This window comes from Macaca fascicularis, chromosome 16 (assembly GCF_037993035.2).
Source record: "Macaca fascicularis isolate 582-1 chromosome 16, T2T-MFA8v1.1".
Taxonomy (NCBI): domain Eukaryota; kingdom Metazoa; phylum Chordata; class Mammalia; order Primates; family Cercopithecidae; genus Macaca; species Macaca fascicularis.
In genome coordinates this window covers 46,357,278-46,377,100 of record NC_088390.1, presented here as the reverse complement: position 1 = coordinate 46,377,100, position 19,823 = coordinate 46,357,278, and the positions used below count along the sequence as shown (strand labels likewise).

General features: G+C 39.2%; 1 protein-coding gene across 3 annotated transcripts in view; it reads left to right on the top strand.

Annotated features, from left to right (window-relative positions):
- Positions 1 to 19,823, top strand: part of INTS2 (integrator complex subunit 2) — a 63,294-nt gene that overhangs the window by 13,016 nt on the left and 30,455 nt on the right. For all 3 annotated transcript variants that reach the window (XM_005583890.5, XM_015438382.4, XM_005583891.5), the window contains exons 6-12: positions 2,258 to 2,388; positions 2,622 to 2,795; positions 7,278 to 7,504; positions 10,095 to 10,220; positions 16,795 to 16,866; positions 16,951 to 17,065; positions 19,139 to 19,207. In XM_005583890.5, the coding sequence (XP_005583947.2) occupies positions 2,258 to 2,388; positions 2,622 to 2,795; positions 7,278 to 7,504; positions 10,095 to 10,220; positions 16,795 to 16,866; positions 16,951 to 17,065; positions 19,139 to 19,207 (914 nt within the window). The remainder of the gene's footprint in view (positions 1 to 2,257; positions 2,389 to 2,621; positions 2,796 to 7,277; positions 7,505 to 10,094; positions 10,221 to 16,794; positions 16,867 to 16,950; positions 17,066 to 19,138; positions 19,208 to 19,823) is intronic.

The window sequence follows — 19,823 nt, the reverse complement described above, 5'->3', positions numbered from 1 at the left end:
CTCTTGGGCTAAAGTGGTCTGCCTGCCTCAGCCTCCCTAAGTGCTGGGATTACAGGCGTGACAAAATAGACTTCTTTATTCTTGGTAATATTCCTTCTTTTGAACTCTACTTTGTCTAAATAATACAGCCATGTCATCTTTCTTATAATTAGTTTTTCCGTGATATATGTATTTCTTCATCTCTTTAATCTATCCATATCTTAAGATGGATTTCTTGTGGACAGGTATAATTTCGTCTTGATTTTTTTAAATCTAGTGACAGTCTTTGTCTTTTAATTGGAGTGTTTAGACTGTATACATAGACCATTTAAATATGATTATTATAGTGGTTAGGTTTGAATCTTCTTGTTATTTGTTTTCTATTTATTTTCTTTGTCCTCTTGTACTTTGTGCCGTTGTTGTCATGGATTTTACTTTTACGTGAATTATAAACCTTAGAGCATATTGTTACTACTTTTGCTTTAACAGTTAATTATAAAGACTAAAAATATACGGGAAAATACTATTTATCCACATATTTACCATTTTTGGTGCTCTTAATTCCTTTCCGTAGTTCCACATTTCCGTCTGATATAATTTCTCCTTAACTTGAAGAATTTCCCTTATTTTTTGTAGTGTGGGTTTGTTGGCAACAAATTTTACCAGCTTTTTTGGTCTGGAAAAATATATTTTCAAAGGGTATAAAATTTTAGGTTGGCATCATCTTTTAGCTATTTAAAGATGTCATTCTGACCGGGTGTGTGGCTCACACCTGTAATCCCAGTACTTTGGGAGGCCAAAACAGGAGGATTGTTTGAAGCCAGGAGATTGAGACTAGTATGGTGGCAAAGCAAGAAAGCAGGATCCCATTTCTAGGAAAAAACAAAAACAAAAACCAAAGATGTCATTCTCTTTTCTGCAGTAAATTTTATCTTTATTCCTCTGTAAAGTTTCTTTTTCCCTCTGGCTACTTTTTTTTTTTTTTTTTTAATTTCTTCTGGCTTCTTTTTTGTTTTTTGTTTTTTTTTTTTTGGGGAGACGGAGTCTTGCTCTATTGCCCAGGCTGGAGGGCAGTGGCACAAGTGTGGCTCACAGCAACCTCTGCTCACCCTGGGGTTAAAGCGATTCTCCTTCCTCAGCCTCCTGGGTAGCTGGGACTATAGGCGTGTGCCCCCATGCCTGGCTAATTTTGTATTTTTAATAGAGATGAGTTTCACTATGATGGCTAGGCTGATCTCGAACTCCTGACCTGAGGTGATGCGCCCATCCTCTGCTCTAGTTACTTTTTCTTTTTTTTGGAGATGGAGTCTTGCTGTGTTGCCCAGGCTGAAGTGCAGTGGTGTGATCTCAGCTCACTGCAGTTTCCACCTCCTGGGTTCAAGTGATTCTCCTGCCTTAGCCTCCTGAGCAGCTAGGACTACAGCTGGGACTGCGCATCACCACGCCCAGCTAATTTTTGTATTTTAAGTAGAGATGGGGTTTCACTATATTGGCCAGGCTGGTCTCGAACTCTTGACCTCGTGATCCACCCACCTCGGCCTGCCAAAGTGCTGGGATTACAGACGTGAGCCACTGTTCCTGGCCCTGGTTACTTTTAAGATTTTCTTTTTATTACTGGTTTCAGAAAGTTGATGTATGATGTTTCTTGGTATGATTTTCTTTGCATTTGTCCCACCTAGGGCTCATTGAACTGGGTTTAGAGTTTTCATTCAACTTGGGAAACTTTCTTCAAATTAATTAATTAATGTATTTATTTGAGACGGAGTTTTGCTCTTGTCGTCCCAGGCTGGAGTGTAATGATGCAATCTGGGCTCACTGCAACCTCTACCTCCTGGTTCAAGTGATTCTCCTTCCTTAGCTTCCTGAGTAGCTCAGATTACAGGTGCCCGCCACCACTCCCAGCTAATTTTTGTATTTTTAGTAGAGATGGGGTTTCACCATGTTGGCTAGGCTAGTCTTGAACTCCTGACCTCAGGTGACCCGCCCCCTCTACCTCCCAAAGTGCTGGGATTATTGGTGTGAGCCACTGCCCCTGGCCCTCAAATGTATTTTTGTCTTCTACTTTATCTCACTGGTACCGTAATTGCAAGTGTGTTTGAGTGTGTAATATTGTCCTGGAGGTTACTGTTCTTTTTTAAGTCTCTTTTCATTTTTTGCTTCATTTTGGCCAATTTCTGTTGTTGTGCTTTCAAATACCCTGATCCTTTTCTTCTGTCGTGTCAAATCGTCATAAACAATTAATTCTCAAGGCTGAAGAAAGTGGTTTCTATCATGTTAGTTTGTAGGGGCCTGATAAAAAATGGAGAACGACAAGATGAAGAAAGTCTTGGAGGAAGGCGCAGGACAGATGCCTTACGCTTCTTGTGTAAAATGAATCCTTCTCAGGCCCTCAAGGTCCGAGGCATGGTGGTAAGCGATCCCATGTTTTATTAGACAAAGGTCCAAGAACTCTTCTCAAGATGGTTTTAGAGTCCTGTAGAGGTTGGGAATTTTATTTATATACTGGATATGTTACCTTTCTCTCTGGGTTTTTATGTTTTGTAGGATTTCTTCCTCTAAACTTTAGACACTTTAGATTTGGAAGCATCCTTGCCCTTTTTGCTTATGATACTGAATTCAGTTTGTTTTCTTTGCTGTGCTAGGTGGAGGAATGTCACTTGCCAGGCCTTGGTGTGGCTTTGACATTGGATCATACTAAAAATGAAGCTTGTGAGGATGGAGTGAGTGACTTGGTTTGTTTTGTAAGTGGTTTGCTTCTTGGAACAAATGCGAAGGTCCGCACTTGGTTTGGAACTTTTATCCGAAATGGACAGCAGGTGAGGGTTAAATCTCTGTATAGGCTAAGGATTAGAATATTTTAGCAGCTACTAAGAGAGAAAGAAACATTTTTTGAATGATGTCATTAGGCAAGTGGTTCTCACACTTTCTAGTTTCAGGGACTTCCTTATATTTTAAAAAATCACTAAGGATACCAAAGAGCTTTTGTTTATGTGGCTTTTTTCTATTGATATTTACCATATTAAAAATCAACACTTAAATATTCGAAATATTTATTTAGTTATTTAAAAATAGCAACAGCTGGTGTGTTGGCATGTGCCTATAATCCCAGCTACTTAGGAGGCTGAAGCAGGAAGATTGCGTGAGTCAGAGGGTTCTAGGGTATAGTGTGTGATAATTGTGCCTGTGACTGGCCACTGTACTTTAGCCTGGGCAACATAGCGAGACCTCATCTCTAAAAAAAAAAAACCAAAAACAAACAACAATAATCCTATTAAATGTGAACATAACATATTTTAAATGAAAACTGTGTTTTCCCAAACAAAATTTAATGAAAAGAATGATATTGTTTTATTTTATTATATTTTTTTCAAATCTCTTCAATGTTTGGCTTGATAGAAGCCTTTGGAAACTGCACTGTACCCTTGTGAGTGAATGAGAAAGTAAAAGACAGATAATGTCTTGAGTATTATTAATACCTTTCCGGACCCAGTGAAAGAATATTGGGAAACTCCAGGGTTCTGGGCCAGACTCATGAGAACTGGTGCATTAGGTCACTGAAATAAGTTATTATATTTTTAAATTTTAATACGTATGTGTATATATGTTTTTATTACGGTAAAATATACATAACATAAAATTTTGCAGTTTAATCATTTTTAGGTATATAATTCAGTGGCATTAAGTATATTCACAGTGTGCAACCATTACCACTCTTCATTTCCAGAACTGTTTTTCTTTTTTTTGTCACCCAGACTCCACTCTGTCACCCAGACTGGAGTACAATGGCGCAATCTCGGCTCACTGCAAGCTCCACCTCCTGGGTTCGAGGATTCTCCTGCCTCAGCCTCCTGCGTAGTTGTGATTACAGGCGCCCACCACCGTGCTTGACTACTTTTTGTAGTTTGAGTAGAGACTGGGTTTTGCCGTGTTGGTCAGGCTGGTCTAGAACTCCTGACCTCAGGTGATCCACCCACCTGGGCGTCCCAAAGTGCTGGGATTACAGGCACGAGCCACCGGGCCTGGCCCATTTCCTTTTTCATCATCCCAAACAGAAACTCTGTACCCATTAAATAACTCCCCATTCCCCCTATCATCCCATCCTCTGGTAACCTCTATTCAACTTTCTGTCTCTATGAATTTGGCCTTTCTGGCTACCTCAAGTAAATGGAATTACACAATATTTTGCCTTTTGTATCTTGCTTATTTCACTTAGCATAATGTTTTCAAGGTTCATCTATGTTGTAACATGTGTCAGGATTTCCTTTTTAAAGACTGAATAATATTCCATTGTGAACTTAGAGCAGAACTACCATTCTGTCCAGCATTCCTACTGCTGGGTAGAGAAATCATTATATAAAAAATATACCTACACTTGGATGTTTATCGCAGCACTATTCACAGTAGCAATGTTATGGAATCAACCTAAGCATCTGTCAACGGATGGTTGCTTAAAGAACATGTGAGAGAGAGAGAGAGAGAGATACACATATACACACACACACACGTATACACACACACACACACACACCATGGAATACAACTCAACCATAAAAAAGAATGAAATCATGTCTGACAGTAACATGGATGGAACTGGAGGCCATTATCTTTTTTTTTTTTTTTTTTGAGACAGAGTCTCGCTCTGTTGCCCAGGTTGGAGTGCAGTGACCGGATCTCAGCTCACTGCAAGCTCCGCCTCCCAGGTTCACGCCATTCTCCTGCCTCAGCCTCCTGAGTAGCTGGGACTACAGGCGCCCGCTACCTCGCCTGGCTAGTTTTTTGTATTTTTTTAGTAGAGACAGAGTTTCACCGTGTTAGCCAGGATGGTCTTGATCTCCTGACCTCGTGATCCGCCCGTCTCGGCCTCCCAAAGTGCTGAGATTACAGGCTTGAGCCACCGCGCCCGGCCAAAGCCATTATCTTAAGTGAAATAATGGAGAAACAGGAAGTCAAATATTGCATATTCTCACTTATGAGTGGGAGCTAATCATGTGTACATATGGACAAAAGAGAGTAGGATAATACACATCATAGACTCCAAACGATGGGAGGGTGGGGAGGGGGTGAGGGTTGAGAAGTTACCTGTATTGGGTACAGTGTATACTATCAGGGTGATGGCTACACCAGCAGCCCAGACTTCTATGCAATAAATTCGTGTAACAAAACTGTACTTGTACCCCCTAAAGCTGTAAAAATAAAAAGTAAGGGCTGAGTGTGGTGGCTTACACCTGTAATCCCAGCACTTTGGGAGGCTGAGGCGGTTGGATCACAAGGTCAAGAGATCCAGACCATCCTGGCCGACCTGGTGAAACTCCCTCTCTACTAAAAATAAAAAAATTAGCTGGGTGTGGTGTGTGCACCTGTAGTTCCAGCTACTCGGGAGGCTGAGGCAGGAGATTCGCTTGAACATGGGAGGCAGAGGTTGCAGTGAGCCAAGATCACGCCACTGTACTCTAGCCTGGTGACAGAGCAAGACTCAGTCTCAAAAAAAAGAAAAATCATATTTCATTGTATGTATATGCTACATTTTGTTTTATACATTCACCTGCTTATGCACATGTATTTTGCAGCAGTTTTTAACTTGCAAAATATTTTAATTTTTCAAAAATGAATTTATTTTAACTATGTGAATAGAGTTCCTATGAAGGAGCTAATAGAGATTGTGATTTAACTTGTTGAGGTCACTTAGCTAGACAACATGTGTACTGCTTAAATCCTGTAGTCTATTTTTTAAGCAACTGAATCACAGTGTTTTAAAATATTCAAGTTCGGCTGGGCGCGGTGGCTCAAGCCTGTAATCCCAGCACTTTGGGAGGCCGAGACGGGCGGATCACGAGGTCAGGAGATCGAGACCATCCTGGCGAACACGGTGAAACCCCGTCTCTACTAAAAAATACAAAAAACTAGCCGGGCGAGGCGGCGGGCGCCTGTAGTCCTAGCTACTCGGGAGGCTGAGGCAGGAGAATGGCGTAAACCCGGGGGGCGGAGCTTGCAGTGAGCTGAGATCCGGCCACTGCACTCTAGCCCGGGCGACAGAGCCAGACTCCGTCTCAAAAAAAAAAAAAAAAAAAAAAAAAATTCAAGTTCTACTTTATATCCCATTTGAAAACTGATTTTAAGCTTTGCTTTTTAAAACAAAGTTAACATTTATTTATTGGATGCTTCATATATGTCAGGTACTGCATTAAGTACTTGGCATGCTCATCTTGTTTGTAGTTGTCCTTTGTATGCAATAAACCTTTATTCTTTGAACTTACTGTTATTATTAAAGCAGGTCTATCATATTTTACTTAGAAACACTCAAAAGATAATAATTAACATTTGCCTAGCCCTGGATAGTTTAGAACTGCTTTCATACATGTATTAGTTTTGTTCATTCGTCTACTTAACAGACTCTGAGTGCTTGCTGTATGTTAGGCACAGTGTTAGACTGTGCAGAGTAAGAGATGACTAAGACCTTGTCCCTGCCTGAAGAACTGTAGGGGTTATAGAATTGTAAACTCTTGTTTTTTGAGACGGAGTATCACTCTGTTGCCCAGGCTGGAATACAGTGGTGTGATCTTGACTCATTGTAACCTCCACCTCCTGGGTTCAAGCAATTCTTGTGATTCTTGTGCTTCAGCCTCCCGAGTAGCTGGGATTACAGGCATGCGCCACCACACCCAGCTAATTTTTGTATTTTTAGTAGAGGTGGGGTTTCACTATGTTGGCCAGGCTGGTCTCGAACTCCTGATCTCAAGTGATCTGCCCTCCTTGGCCTCCCAAAGTGCTGGGATTACAAGTGTGAACCACTGCATCAGGCCAATAATTGTAAACTCTTAATTATAGGAGTTCTGTAAGGTAAATGTTGTTGATAAAATATTTCCTTGTCATTAAGGAAATTGGGGTTCAGAGAGGTTAACCAATGTATCTAAAGATATATAATCATCTAATAGTAGAGCTGGCATTTAAACCCCAAGAACTTATGTCTTCAAAATCTGAGCATTTTCTCCTATACCACATATCACTTTGTTAGTCTTTATGTATTTGAAAGTACCATTTAAATAATATTCCACAATTCAAATTGTCACTAATTTAGTCTTTCCTCTGCAACCAATCCAAATTAGGGTGAATATTCATTCTTCAGACAAACTAGTGGATTTTGAGTTTGCTTGATTGGTTAAAATGAGATTCTGTAGTCATGACAATCTCCTCAAATAGGCCAATTTGAAAGTGTTTAAGTGGGGAGCTGTGTTTTAGCTCCCTTTTAGTTTAGTAAATGCTTCATGCTTTCTTCCTTTTGTGATCCATATTTCTTACAGAGAAAAAGAGAGACCAGCAGTTCTGTCCTCTGGCAGATGAGAAGGCAGCTTCTTCTGGAGTTGATGGGCATTCTTCCCACAGTAAGAAGCACCCGAATTGTGGAAGAAGCTGATGTGGACATGGAGCCCAATGTGTCTGTGTATTCGGGGCTGAAAGAAGAGCATGTTGTGAAAGCCAGTGCACTCTTACGTCTGTACTGTGCTTTGATGGGGATCGCTGGACTCAAGTATTCAATAGTTTGATATTTTACCTTTTTGTCATTTTACTTTCTTGTTCCTATTCTCAAGAAAGTGAACCAAAGGCCTTTTATTCAGAGGATTAAAGTTTTCTGTTGGACTCAGGTAGTGGGCTGGCCTATAAGAATAATGAAATCCTAAGGCCAAGAATTCCTAGCAGAGATGTATTCATCTATTTTGTTCTGATTGTAAACAGAGTTATATAAATAAATATGGGAGGAGCCAGAGCAGTTTATCAATTTCCAATCACAGTTTAAAAAAACCTGTGATTTCAACACAGCTTGACAAAACTATAGTGAATGATCTGTGAGTGATCTTTTAACATTGACTAGTTGAAGTAAATCTCTCCTTTGTTTCCTTTTACAGTTGATATTATAAATTGTTTAAAATTAATATGATGTGATTAATAAGTACATTGTTTTCTTTTCTTTTTTTTTTTTTGAGATAGAATCTTCATCTGTCGCCCAGGCTGGAGTGCAGTGGCGCAATCTTGGCTCACTGCAACCTCTGCCTCCTGGATTCAAGCGATTCTCCTGCCTTACCACACCCGGCTAATTTTTTATTTTTATTTTTTTTGTATTTTTAGTAGAGACGGGGTTTCACCATGTTGGCCAGGCTTGTCTCGAACTCCTTACCTCAGGTGATCCATCTGTCTCAGCCTCCCAAAGTGCTGGGATTACAGGCATGAGCCACTACACATGGCCAGTACAATGTTTCTTATTTAGTCACCATACAAAATCCTTTTTAATAATATTCTTAATAATTGTGCATATAGTCTTCATTTGCATGTCTCCAATATGCATGAGTTTCAGTTACCCCAGTTTATTTAAATAATGCTGGTCTCTCAACACAGTTGACATTTCAGTTGCCATGATACGTTAACCAAATAATTTTATAAAGTATAGGGATTGTGAGCTCCTCAGGCCACATACCACTAAGTAAATGACGGATGTACATCATGATTAGTGACCAGTGGCCTCACTTCTTTCAAAGTTTGTTGGTAACTGGTTACTGCACACCTGTTATTTCATTTGTGTACATATAGCAGAGGAGGTAGTTGTAAAGGTTGAATATCCCGTATCTGAAATGCTTGAGACCAGAAGCATTTGGTATTTTAGAACTTTTTGGATTTTGGAATGTTTATATTACATTTACTGGTTTAGCATCCCTATTTCAGAAATCCAAAATCCTTAGTGCTCCAATGAGCATTTCCTTTTTTTTTTTTTTTTTTTTGAGCTCATTACCTCATGTTGGCACTCAGAATGTTTTGGAGTTTGGGGGCATTTCAGATTTTGGATTTTTTGGATTGGGGTTACTCAACCTGTACTGCTTCCTTTCTCTCCATAATAAACTCATGTTCCAAAACATGGAAACAGTTTTTGGAACATTATATTCCAAAAATAGATAACTGGAAGAGACAATTGGCAAGTAAAGATGAAAGTATAGGCTGGGCATGGTGGCTCACACCTGTAATCCTAGCACTTTGGGGGGCCGAGGCGGGCAGATCACCTGAGGTTGGGAGTTCGAGACCAGCCTGACCAATATGGAGAAACCCCATCTCTACTAAAAATACAAAAATTAGCTGGGCGTGGTGGCGCATGCCTGTAATCCCAACTACTTGGGAGGCTGAGGCAGGAGACTCACTTGAACCCAGGAGGCAGTGGTTGTGTGGTGACATGTGCCTGTAGTCCCAGCTACTCAGGAGTCTGAGGTAGGAGAATTGCTTGAACTCAGGAGGTGGAGGTTGCAGTGCACCGAGATTGTGCCACTGCACTCCAGCCTTGGTGACAGGGTGAGACTCCGTCTCAAAAGAAAAAAAAAAGAAAGAAAACACTTTTAATTCCTAGTGTTTCTAATATTTTCAATTAGAGTACTACAAAAATATTAGTTTTACTATTAAAAAAAAAATTTCTGGCCAGATGCAGTGACTCACACCTGTAATCCCAGCATTTTAGGAGACCAAGGGAAGTGGGAAGTGGATTTTTTGATCCCAGGAGTCTGAGACCAGCCTGGGGAACATGGCAAAACCGTGTCTCTACCAAAAAAAAAATAAGCTGGGCATGGTGACGCATACCTGTGGTCCCAGCTACGTGAGAGTCTGACATGGGAGGATTACCGGAGCCTGGGAGGTCAAAGCTGAAGTGAGCTCTGATCCTGCCACTACACTCCAGCCTGGGTGACGGAGCAAGACCTTGTCTCAAAAAAAAAAAAAAAAAAAAAAAATTCCTTATGCATTATAATCAACAGAGTTTTTAATGTTTTGACAAAAATTTTAAAGGCTACAGTACAATCATACTTTTTACCATTGATTATTAAGATCATGTTGCATGATTGCAGCTTGCATGGTCATTTTTATGACACAGGGCAAAGTGAGGACCTACTTGTATTTGTGTCTACAGTAAAACACTGTAGTTGTAATTTCTCAACAGTTTTGCATTTGACAACTTGAGATGTTAAAGATTTTATAAATAGCAAGGTATCGTTATAAAGTTTAACATTTGTATCTAAAAGGTTAAAAATTGACTTTTTCTTCTTCATCCCAACTAAAAATGTAAAGCCTAATGATGTATTCCTTTTTAGACCCACTGAAGAAGAAGCTGAGCAATTATTGCAGTTGATGACGAGCCGTCCTCCTGCTACGCCAGCTGGGGTTCGCTTTGTTTCACTTTCCTTTTGTATGCTACTGGCCTTTTCTACGCTTGTCAGGTACCTAACTATATAAGTTGCTCCATTTTCTCAAGGTTTAGTTTTATTTACTCAGTAAAATTGTGTAGCATTAGATAAGAGCTTTCTACAAAAGCTGGTCTAGGCATGGACAGTTGTAGTTTTTTTTTTTTTTTTTTTTTTCAATTTTTAAGAGAAGGGGTCTTGCTTTGTTGCCCAGGCTAGAGTACAGTGGCTATTCAGGGGTATGATCATAGCACACTGCAGCCTTGAACTCCTGGCCTCAAGTAATCCTCCTGACTCAGCCTCCCGAGTAGCTGGGACTACAGGCACATGCCACTGGGTCCAGCTTATTTGTGTTTTTTTAATATAAGGGTATCAGTAACATCTGATTCATTTTATTTATCTTTTATTAAAGTTTTATATGTACATTGTTTAAAGGAGTCAAAATAGTTCTTCAAGATTTGTTAAGGCTAATAGCAGTCCTTCCTTCCTTCTCTCCTTCCTATTTCACCTTTCTTAGAGGCAGTGTCTTTCAATTCTTTTAACTGTTTATTTTGTGTTTTACTGCTACATCTATAATAACATGTTTGTATTTGATACCCCTTGATTTTTGCTTTTAGGTATTTTTTATTGAGTTCCAAGTATTAAATATGAGAAATTAGTTCTCTGTCTTTTTTCTCCCTGTCCTAAACACATCCATACATATCCTTCCTATCCTCTCATTCTCCTAGTATGGTTATAATAATTTAGATTAGATCAATATATAGTTGTTACGATTATATAGGCGCTACTGAGAACTCAACCATGTAGTATATGATTATTTTTTACTGCTTTGTGAAAGTTTTTTTTTTTTTTTGATTAATATTTATCCTGTGTTTTTGTTTTTTGCTTTTAACTTTCTTGGTGTTATATGTCCCATTCATGTAACCTAAACTCTCTGCCAGCCTAAATCTTCTGTCCAGATGTTTTGACTCATTAGATAGTCTATGAGTTTCATCTTCTTGAGATTTCTTCAGGAGCATTTTGATCTGGAATGGTTACCAGCTAAACCTATTAGTACAAAGCTCTCATCCTGGGATTGACCTTCACCATCATTTTGGAGACTTGCTTCGTCTCTCCTTTTCCTTTTGTTGGATCTCCTGTTTCTTATATCTCATGTCATCAGCTTAGCTGGGCATGGTGGCTCACATCTGTAGTCCCAGCTACTCGGGAGGTTGAAGCAGGAGGATTGTTTGAGGCTACAAGTTTGAGGCCAGCCTGGGCAACATAGTGAGACTCCTATCTTCGTTTAAAAAAAAAAAATTAAAAAGAAAACCAATCCTTTCATTTGTTTGAGCTGTGATCATGTCATCATCTTTTTTCATTGCTTCCTCATTTTGCTGCTACTGCTTTTTTTTGTTTTTGAGATGAGTTTCACTCTTTTCATGCAATTGGAGTACAATGGCATGATCTCGGCTCACTGCAACCTCTGCCACTCAGGTTCAAGTGATTCTCCTGTTTTAGCCTCCGAGTATCTGGGATTACCGGCGACCACCATCATTCCCAGCTAATTTTTGTATTTTTAGTAGAGATGGGTTTCACTATGTTGGCTAGGCTGGTCTCGAACTCCTGACCTCAGGTGATCCACCTGCCTCAGCCTCCCAAAGTGCTGGGATTACAGGCATCAGCCACTGTGCCTGGCCATTTTGCTTCTTCTGAATGAGTATGTGTGAAGTAAATTCTTTTTGAGACTGGATATTTCTGAAAATATCTTTGTCCTACTTTAACATCTGATTGATAGTTTGATGGGGTATGGAATTCTTACTTGGGAATAATTTCCTTTCAGGACCTTGAAGGTGTTGCTTCTTTGTCTTCTAACTTCTGTTAGGAAGTCTGACATTCTGATTCCTGGTCCTTTGTGTGGCTTATTTGTTTTTAATATGGAAACTTGTAGGATTAGCTCTCTATCTCTAGGGTTTTGAAATTTCTGGTTGTTATACCTTAGTCTGAGTCTCTTTTTGACTATTGTCCTAGGCATTCAGTAAGCACTTTGAACCTGGAAACTCATGTCCCTCAGTTCTAGGAAATTTTCCTGAATTAATTTGTTGGTAATGTTTTCTCCTTGCATGTTCTCTGTCTAAAAACTCCTTTTATTTGGAATTTGAAATGATTGTCGAATTTTCTTATCCTTTCCTCTTTTCCTTCCCCTCATCTTGTTCTACTTTTTAGAAAACAGCTTTATTGAGATGTAATTTACATATCATAAGATTTACCCACTTAGAGTGTACAATTGAGTGGTTTTTAGTGTATATAGAGAGTTATGCAACCACCACCACAATAGAATTTTAGAACCTGTTCAGCACTCTAAAAACAACTTGCTCATTTTAAGGCCAGGTGTGGTAGCTCACACCTGTAAACCCAGTGCTTTGAGAGGCTGAGGTGGGAGGATTGTTTCAGGCCATGAGTTTGAGACTAGCCTGGGCAACATAGCAAGACACTGTCTTTAAAAAAAAAAAATTCTCCAGGGGTAATGGGACATGCCTTAGTCCCAGCTATTTGGGAGGTTGAAGCAGAAGGATCACTTGAACCCAGGAGTTCAAGGTTACAGTGAGCTATGATTGTGCCATAGCACTACAGCCTGGGTGAAAGAGCTTAAAAAAAAAATAGAAATCATTCTGCCTTTTAGGATTTGTCTTTAACTTTATCTTCAATTCCTACTCAGTCTTTAATTTCTAAGAGCACTTTTTTTTTGGCTCTCTGAATATTTCTTCTTTATGGTATCTATTGGTTCATGATAGCATAATTTCTTTGATATTAGTTATACTGATTTTGAAGATATGTTATTATTTGTATTGCTTCTTTTCTCTAGGTTGCTTTTTTCCCTGCCTTTTTTTGGTCTCTATTTTTTAACTTAGATGCTTTTCTCAGATACTTAATATTTATTATTATTTTAACTTTTGTTTTATTTATTTATTTATTTATTTAGAGATGGGTCTCTCTCTGTTGCCCAGGGCAAATGCAGTGGTACAATCATAACTGATTGCAGCTTTGAACTTCTGGGCTCAACGGGTCCTCCTACCTCAGACTCCCAAGTGGCTAGTGTGGGCCACCACACCTGGCTTATTTTTAAAAGTTTTTTGTAGGGATGGGGTCTCACTTTTGTTGCCCAGGCTGATCTTGAACTCCTGGCCTAAGGTGATTCTCCTGCCTTTGCCTCCCAAAATGCTGCAACTACAGGTGTGAGCCACCGCACCCAGCCAATATTTATTGATTATTCATATATATATGTATACACACATATTTTATTCACATATATATATATATTTTGTTCACACACACACACACATATATATATAATATATATAGTGAGATGGAGTTTCGCTCTTGTTGCCCAGGCTGCCAGACTGGAGTGCAATGGCGTGATCTCAGCTCACCGCAACCTCTGCCTCCCGGGTTCAAGTGATTCTCCTGCGTCAGCCTCCCGAGTAGCTGGGATTATAGGCATATGCTACCACGCCCAGCTAAGATTATAGGCATATGCTACCACGCCCAGCTAAGTTATTCTCAGTAGAGATGGGGTTTCCCCATGTTGGTCAGGCTGGTCTCAAACTCCTGACCTCAGGTGATCTGCCTGCCTTGGCCTCCCAAAATGCTGGGATTACAGGTGTGAGCCACTGCGCCTAGCTGATTGTTCATGTTTAAGACTAGGAAATGAAAAAGCATATTAGAACCTCTAATATGGGAGGTTCTAAAAGACCCGTAAGTGGATCTTTGGGAAACTCTTGGTCTGATCAGAGTTCTAAAGATTATTGTCTGGCCTGGAGAGGGAAGGCCTATACAGAAACCCATAAATAGAGTTAAAGAGTAAGGGTTAAGGGTTGGTAGGTATCAGCCTGCAGTATAATCATTTACTTAATTCTGTTACTTTCAGAATGGTGCTCCAGATATACCTGGTTTCCCTTATTTCAGATGCATGATTTTACCACCTCCAGACAATAAATCTCCAGTTTTCTCTCTACTGAGGGAAGGGTATTCTTCTAGTTGTGCAGGATGCAGGAGGTGATTTGGAGTCCTACTACTTATATAGAATGTCAGCCTCTTAATTTTTGTCTGTCTTCACTCTCGGTCCCGGAACTGCCTGGAGTAGCTTGAGCCCTTTGGGAATTCTGTGGTGTAAAACGGATGGGTTTTCTCTTCTACTAGTTTAACATTTTGCTTCCTCAGGTCTGCTAAGTCAGTTACCACTTATCTATATGTTCTGTAGCTTCCAGCATTTCGTGGTGTTGTCCCTCCTCAATATCTTATGTGTTTATCCCTTTTAAGAAAACCTTAATGTAGTTTTAATGGAGTTTCAGGATGGTGTAAAATTAGGTACATGAATTCTTTCTTTTCGTTACTTGAAGTACTTTCTAAACATCTCAAATCCTCATTACTCTTATAGAGTATTTTTTTTTTTTTTAGATAGGATCTTGCTTTGTTGTGCCGGCTGGAGTCCAGTGGCACGATCAGGGCTCGCCGCAACCTCGGCCTCTTGGGCTCAAGAGATTCTCCCATCTCAGCCTCCCGTGTAGCTGGGACTACAAACATGCGCCACCATGCCTGTCTAATTTTTAAATTCTTTTGTAGAGATGGGATCTCACTTTGTTGCTCAGGCTGGTCTTGAACTCCTGGGCTCAAGCTGTCCTCCTGCCTTGGCCTCCCAAATTGCTGGGATTACAGGCGAGAGCCACTTTGCCCAGCCTCATAAGGTATTTTTGTCCATAACTTATAGATAGAAGAACTAATGTTTAGAAAGATATTTAAAAGTTCTTAAGATAGGCCAGGCACAGTGGCTCACGCCTGTAATCCCAGCACTTTGGGAGGCCATGGTGGGTGGATCGCCTAAAGGTCAGGAATTCGAGACCAGCCTGGCCAACATGGTGAAACCCCGTCTCTAATAAAAATATAAAAAATTAGCCGGGTGTGGTGGTGGGCGCCTGTAATCCCAGCTACTCGGGATGCTGAGGCAGAAGAATCTTTTGAATGTGGGAGGTGGAGGTTGCAAGGATCCAAAATCGTGTCAGTGCACTCCAGCCTGGGCAACAAGACCGAAACTTCTTCTGAAAAAAAAAAAAAAAAGAAATTCTTAACATTTTAGAGCTACAGTGAAAAAGAAAAAGAGATTATTTGTGTTTCTTCTTCAAGATCACACTACCAGTAATTAGCAGAGATGGGATTCTCACTCAGGTGTGGCAGGCTGTAAAGGCTGTCATCTTTCTACTACATAACACTTTATTATTCGTTATATGGTTTAGGTATAGTTGAGAATGACCTTTTTTATTTTCTTAGCTTTTGGTAATAGAAGCAGCATACTTTTCATTTGCTTTTTGTTGCATCTATTTTTACTGCACTGAAGTAGAAAGAGATTGGTGAAAAATTTTTCAGAAGTCAACGTCAGCTTGTACTTATCAATTAAATTTAGACTGGGTGTGGCGGCTCAGGCCTGTTTTCCCAGCACTTTGGGAGGCCAAGGCGGGTGGATCACCTGAAGTCAGGAGTTCGAGACCAACCTGGCCAACAGGGTGAAACCCCATCTCTACTAAAAATACAAAAATTAGCCAGATGTGGTGGCAGACACCTGTAATCCCAGCTACTCAGGAGACTGAGGCAGGAGAATTGCTTGAACCCGGGAGGCGGAGGTTGCAGTGAGCTGAGATTGCACCACTGCACTCCAGCCTGAGCAACAAGAGTGAAACTCCATCTCAAAATTTAGGAATTCCCTTTAAAAAGTCATTGTTAGGCTAGGCATGGTGGCTTGCCTCTATAATCCCAGCACTTTGGGAGGCTTAGGCAGGAGTATCACTCGAGCTCAAGAGTTCAAGACCAGACTGGGCAACATAGCGAGACCTCCCCTCTACTAAAAATAAAAAATACTAGCTGAATGCATTGGCGCATGCCTGTAGTCCCAGCTACTTGGGAGGCTGCGGTGGGAGGATCACTTGAGCTTGGGCGGTTGAGGCTATAGTGAGCTATGATTGCGCCACTGCACTCCAGCCTGGGCGACAGAGCAAGACATTGTCTCAAAAAAAAGTCATTGTTTTTTTATAGCCATTTTTCATATCTGGTAAGCCCGTGACTGCCTTTTTTTCCATGATTAGTGATCATTTGTTTCTCTGTAACTTTGAGATCTACTCATAAGGTTTCTATAAATTAAATTTCATTTTTCCAGAAGATGGACTGCTTATTACTGTTTGGCACTCAGTTTGTGATATTTTGATGCTTACGTGTTAACACTAGATTTTTTTCTATATGAAATAAGTATCAGCTGTTGTATAGTCGGTTTAACAGGTTAATCCCAAGGGGCCTTTGTTTTCTGAGGAATGTGAGGAAGCTTACTTTTTTCAATCTGTGAAGGCAGCAACTAAGACTTTGAGAGGGGTTCCATGAAAAAAGCAAAGGTCCTCATTCTTGAGCTCTAGAATTACTTCATACTTCAATGAAAATTAATGGCCCAATTCAGCAAGCCATTAATTTGACTTGATACTTGAAAATAGGGCAGGAAAAATAATTTCTACCAAAAATAACTTCAGAATGCTTTTTATTCATATACTAGAATATCTAATTTAAACCAGTGACATTCTGGTATATTTTATAGTACACCTGAACAGGAGCAGCTGATGGTAGTGTGGCTAAGTTGGATGATAAAAGAAGAAGCATATTTTGAGAGGTAAGATAATTTGATTTAGTTAGTTGAGAAAGCTTTTCTTCTTCTCTCTTTGGAAAATTCATATTTCCTGTTTTGTTTTGACAGTACTTCAGGCGTCTCTGCTTCTTTTGGGGAGATGTTATTATTGGTGGCTATGTACTTTCACAGCAACCAGCTTAGTGCTATCATTGACTTGGTCTGTTCTACTTTGGGGATGAAGGTAATTTTCTTTTAACTTCTTTCTAAAAACAGAAAAGTGTTTCTAAGATGGACATTTTGTTGCAGTGTAAATAGATTGTTTTAAGTAATTTTAATTGTTTAATAGAAGTTTTATCAGGAGTGCTTAGGAAAAAATGGATTTTGAAACCTTTATTTACTAAAATAATAGATACTCATGCAAAAACCTTGGAAAGCACAGAAAAGGGAAAGATATCTTATAATTCCATGATTCAGAGATACCTAGTATACTACTATTAATATTCTGATGTCTGTTCTTTCTTTAAAGTGACATATATATTTGGTGATTTAAAAAAACTAATATATGATGAACATTTACTCATGTCAATAAATATTATAATACGGTATAATTTTTAATGGCTGCATTGTGTTATAGTCCATTGTTTGATCTTCTTACTGGGTCCTTTATTATTTCCCATGTAGATTTTCTAGTTTCAGTGTAACACTTAGAGGAATATCCTTGTTTATGTAAATACACACATAGGCACTCACATGTATCTCTTCATACACCTGTTGGATCATTTTCTTTCTTTTTTTTTTTTTTTTTTTGAGATGGAGTCTCGCTCTGTCGACCAGGCTGGAGTGCAGTGGCTGGATCTCAGCTCACTGCAAGCTCCGCCTCCCGGGTTTACGACATTCTCCTGCCTCAGCCTCCCGAGTAGCTGGGACTACAGGCGCCTGCCACCTCGCCCGGCTAGTTTTTTGTATTTTTTAGTAGAGACGGCGTTTCACCGTGTTCGCCAGGATGGTCTCGATCTCCTGACCTCGTGATCCGCCTGTCTCGGCCTCCCAAAGTGCTGGGATTACAGGCTTGAGCCACCGCGCCCGGCTAGATCATCTTCTTAGGATAAATTTCTAGAAGGTAATTGCTAAGGAAAAGGTATGGTTATGTTAACGTGTTTCAAGAGTACTGCCATATTATCTTTTAGAAAGATTGTATCAGCTTAATTAACTGTTACCAGTAGTCAAAACTCCTATTTTCCTAAACTTTCACATGACTGAGCATTACTATTTTTCTTTAATCTTTGCAAATTTGGTTGATGAACAGTGGTATCACCTAGTTTGAATTTCTTTGATTACTAGTGATACTTTAGTATTTAAAATCTATGTCTTTTGCCTGGTTTATTTCTTTTGCAAAAAGCTTCTCAGTATCCTAATTTTCCTGTAGGGACTTTGATTTATTTTTTTCTTTCACTGTTTCAAAAGGAAAGATACATCATTATGCCTCATACATCTTCATATATTTCAAGACATATATTTTGCCCAATATTGAAATTGGGATTCATTTTATAGTTGACATGTAATATGAAAGTGGTAGTGTTCCAACTCCTACTTTTTTTCTTGAAAAGCTGCTATAATATTAAATCAGTGACATATCTTATAGTATCTTTAAAAGTGGAGAGTTCAATATGTTATAAATGACTTTTTCCAATCTTTTTTGCCATCTAACTTTGCCATGTGGAAATTATTATCATTATTTTTATGTAGTATATTAAATATTATTTTTGTGGTTTCTGTTTTGCTCTTATGCTTAGAAATGTTTTCCTTTCTTGGGTTTATATAAATAGTCACTTACATGTTCTTCTAGTTTTTTTGGTGGTGTCGTGTTTTGCATTTAAACATTTAATCTACTTGGAGTTTCTTTTGGTGTATGGTGTGATATGTACAAAAAGTGTATGCGTGTCTATCTGTATATATACATATATATGTGTGTGTATATATGTGTATATGCAGACACACACACACATACACACACACACACGTTTCTCTTGTCCTCACAAAAGGGCAGCTATCCCAGCTCCAGGTAGTAAATAATCTGTTTCCCCCAACCGACTGAAAATGCCAATAACAGTATTTATTAAGTGCTTTTTATATTGGTCCCGTTTCTGAGTATTAACACTTTAATGTTGGGTTTGAGAAGACACTTCTAAAACAGAGCAGAGTACTTGAACATTTGAACATTTATGTGTATCACAGCCATTTTAGATAAGTTCCCTAGAATAAATTGTGTTTCATATATTTTTATATACTATTGGAATTCTTTTGGTAATTTTAGATTGTAATTAAGCCAAGCTCCTTGAGCAGGATGAAGACGATCTTCACACAGGAAATTTTTACTGAGCAGGTATTTCTTTTTATTCTTAGGTGCTTACTTAACTTTCTTTTACAATATTCTTTGGGAGAAAACTTGTGTGTCTTACCTTAAGAAAGTAATATGGTCGTTTTTCTTTTTAATCACTCATGATGATTTATTTCATCATTGAAACTTTGTTTAAAAATAATTCATTTAAAATACACTTTTAAAACTAGTCATAACATAGCAAAGCATCTTTTGAATGTATATATTTTTGGAGACTGAGTAGATACTTAGGAGAATACTCTTAGATGCTGATGATCGGGCATCTCAAGAGGTAATTGTTTTAATGTGTCTGGAGAAAGATAAAATGAAGACCTATTTAAACCTTTAGGCTGTAAAATTCATTTCTAACTGGATTACAGGCTAGCGTCTAAATTTCTTATACTTAACATGTTCTTCTTTAGCCTTAGCACTTTTGTCCATGGATAAGCCTAAGGATTTTTTTCATTTCTTTTTTTATCTTACTCTGTCACCCAGGCTAGTATACAGTGGCACAATCATAGCTCACTGCAACCTCTGCCTCCTGGGTTGGAGCAATTCTCCTGCTTCAGCCTCCCAAGTAGCTGGGATTACAGGTGTCCACCACCACGCCCAGCTAATTTTT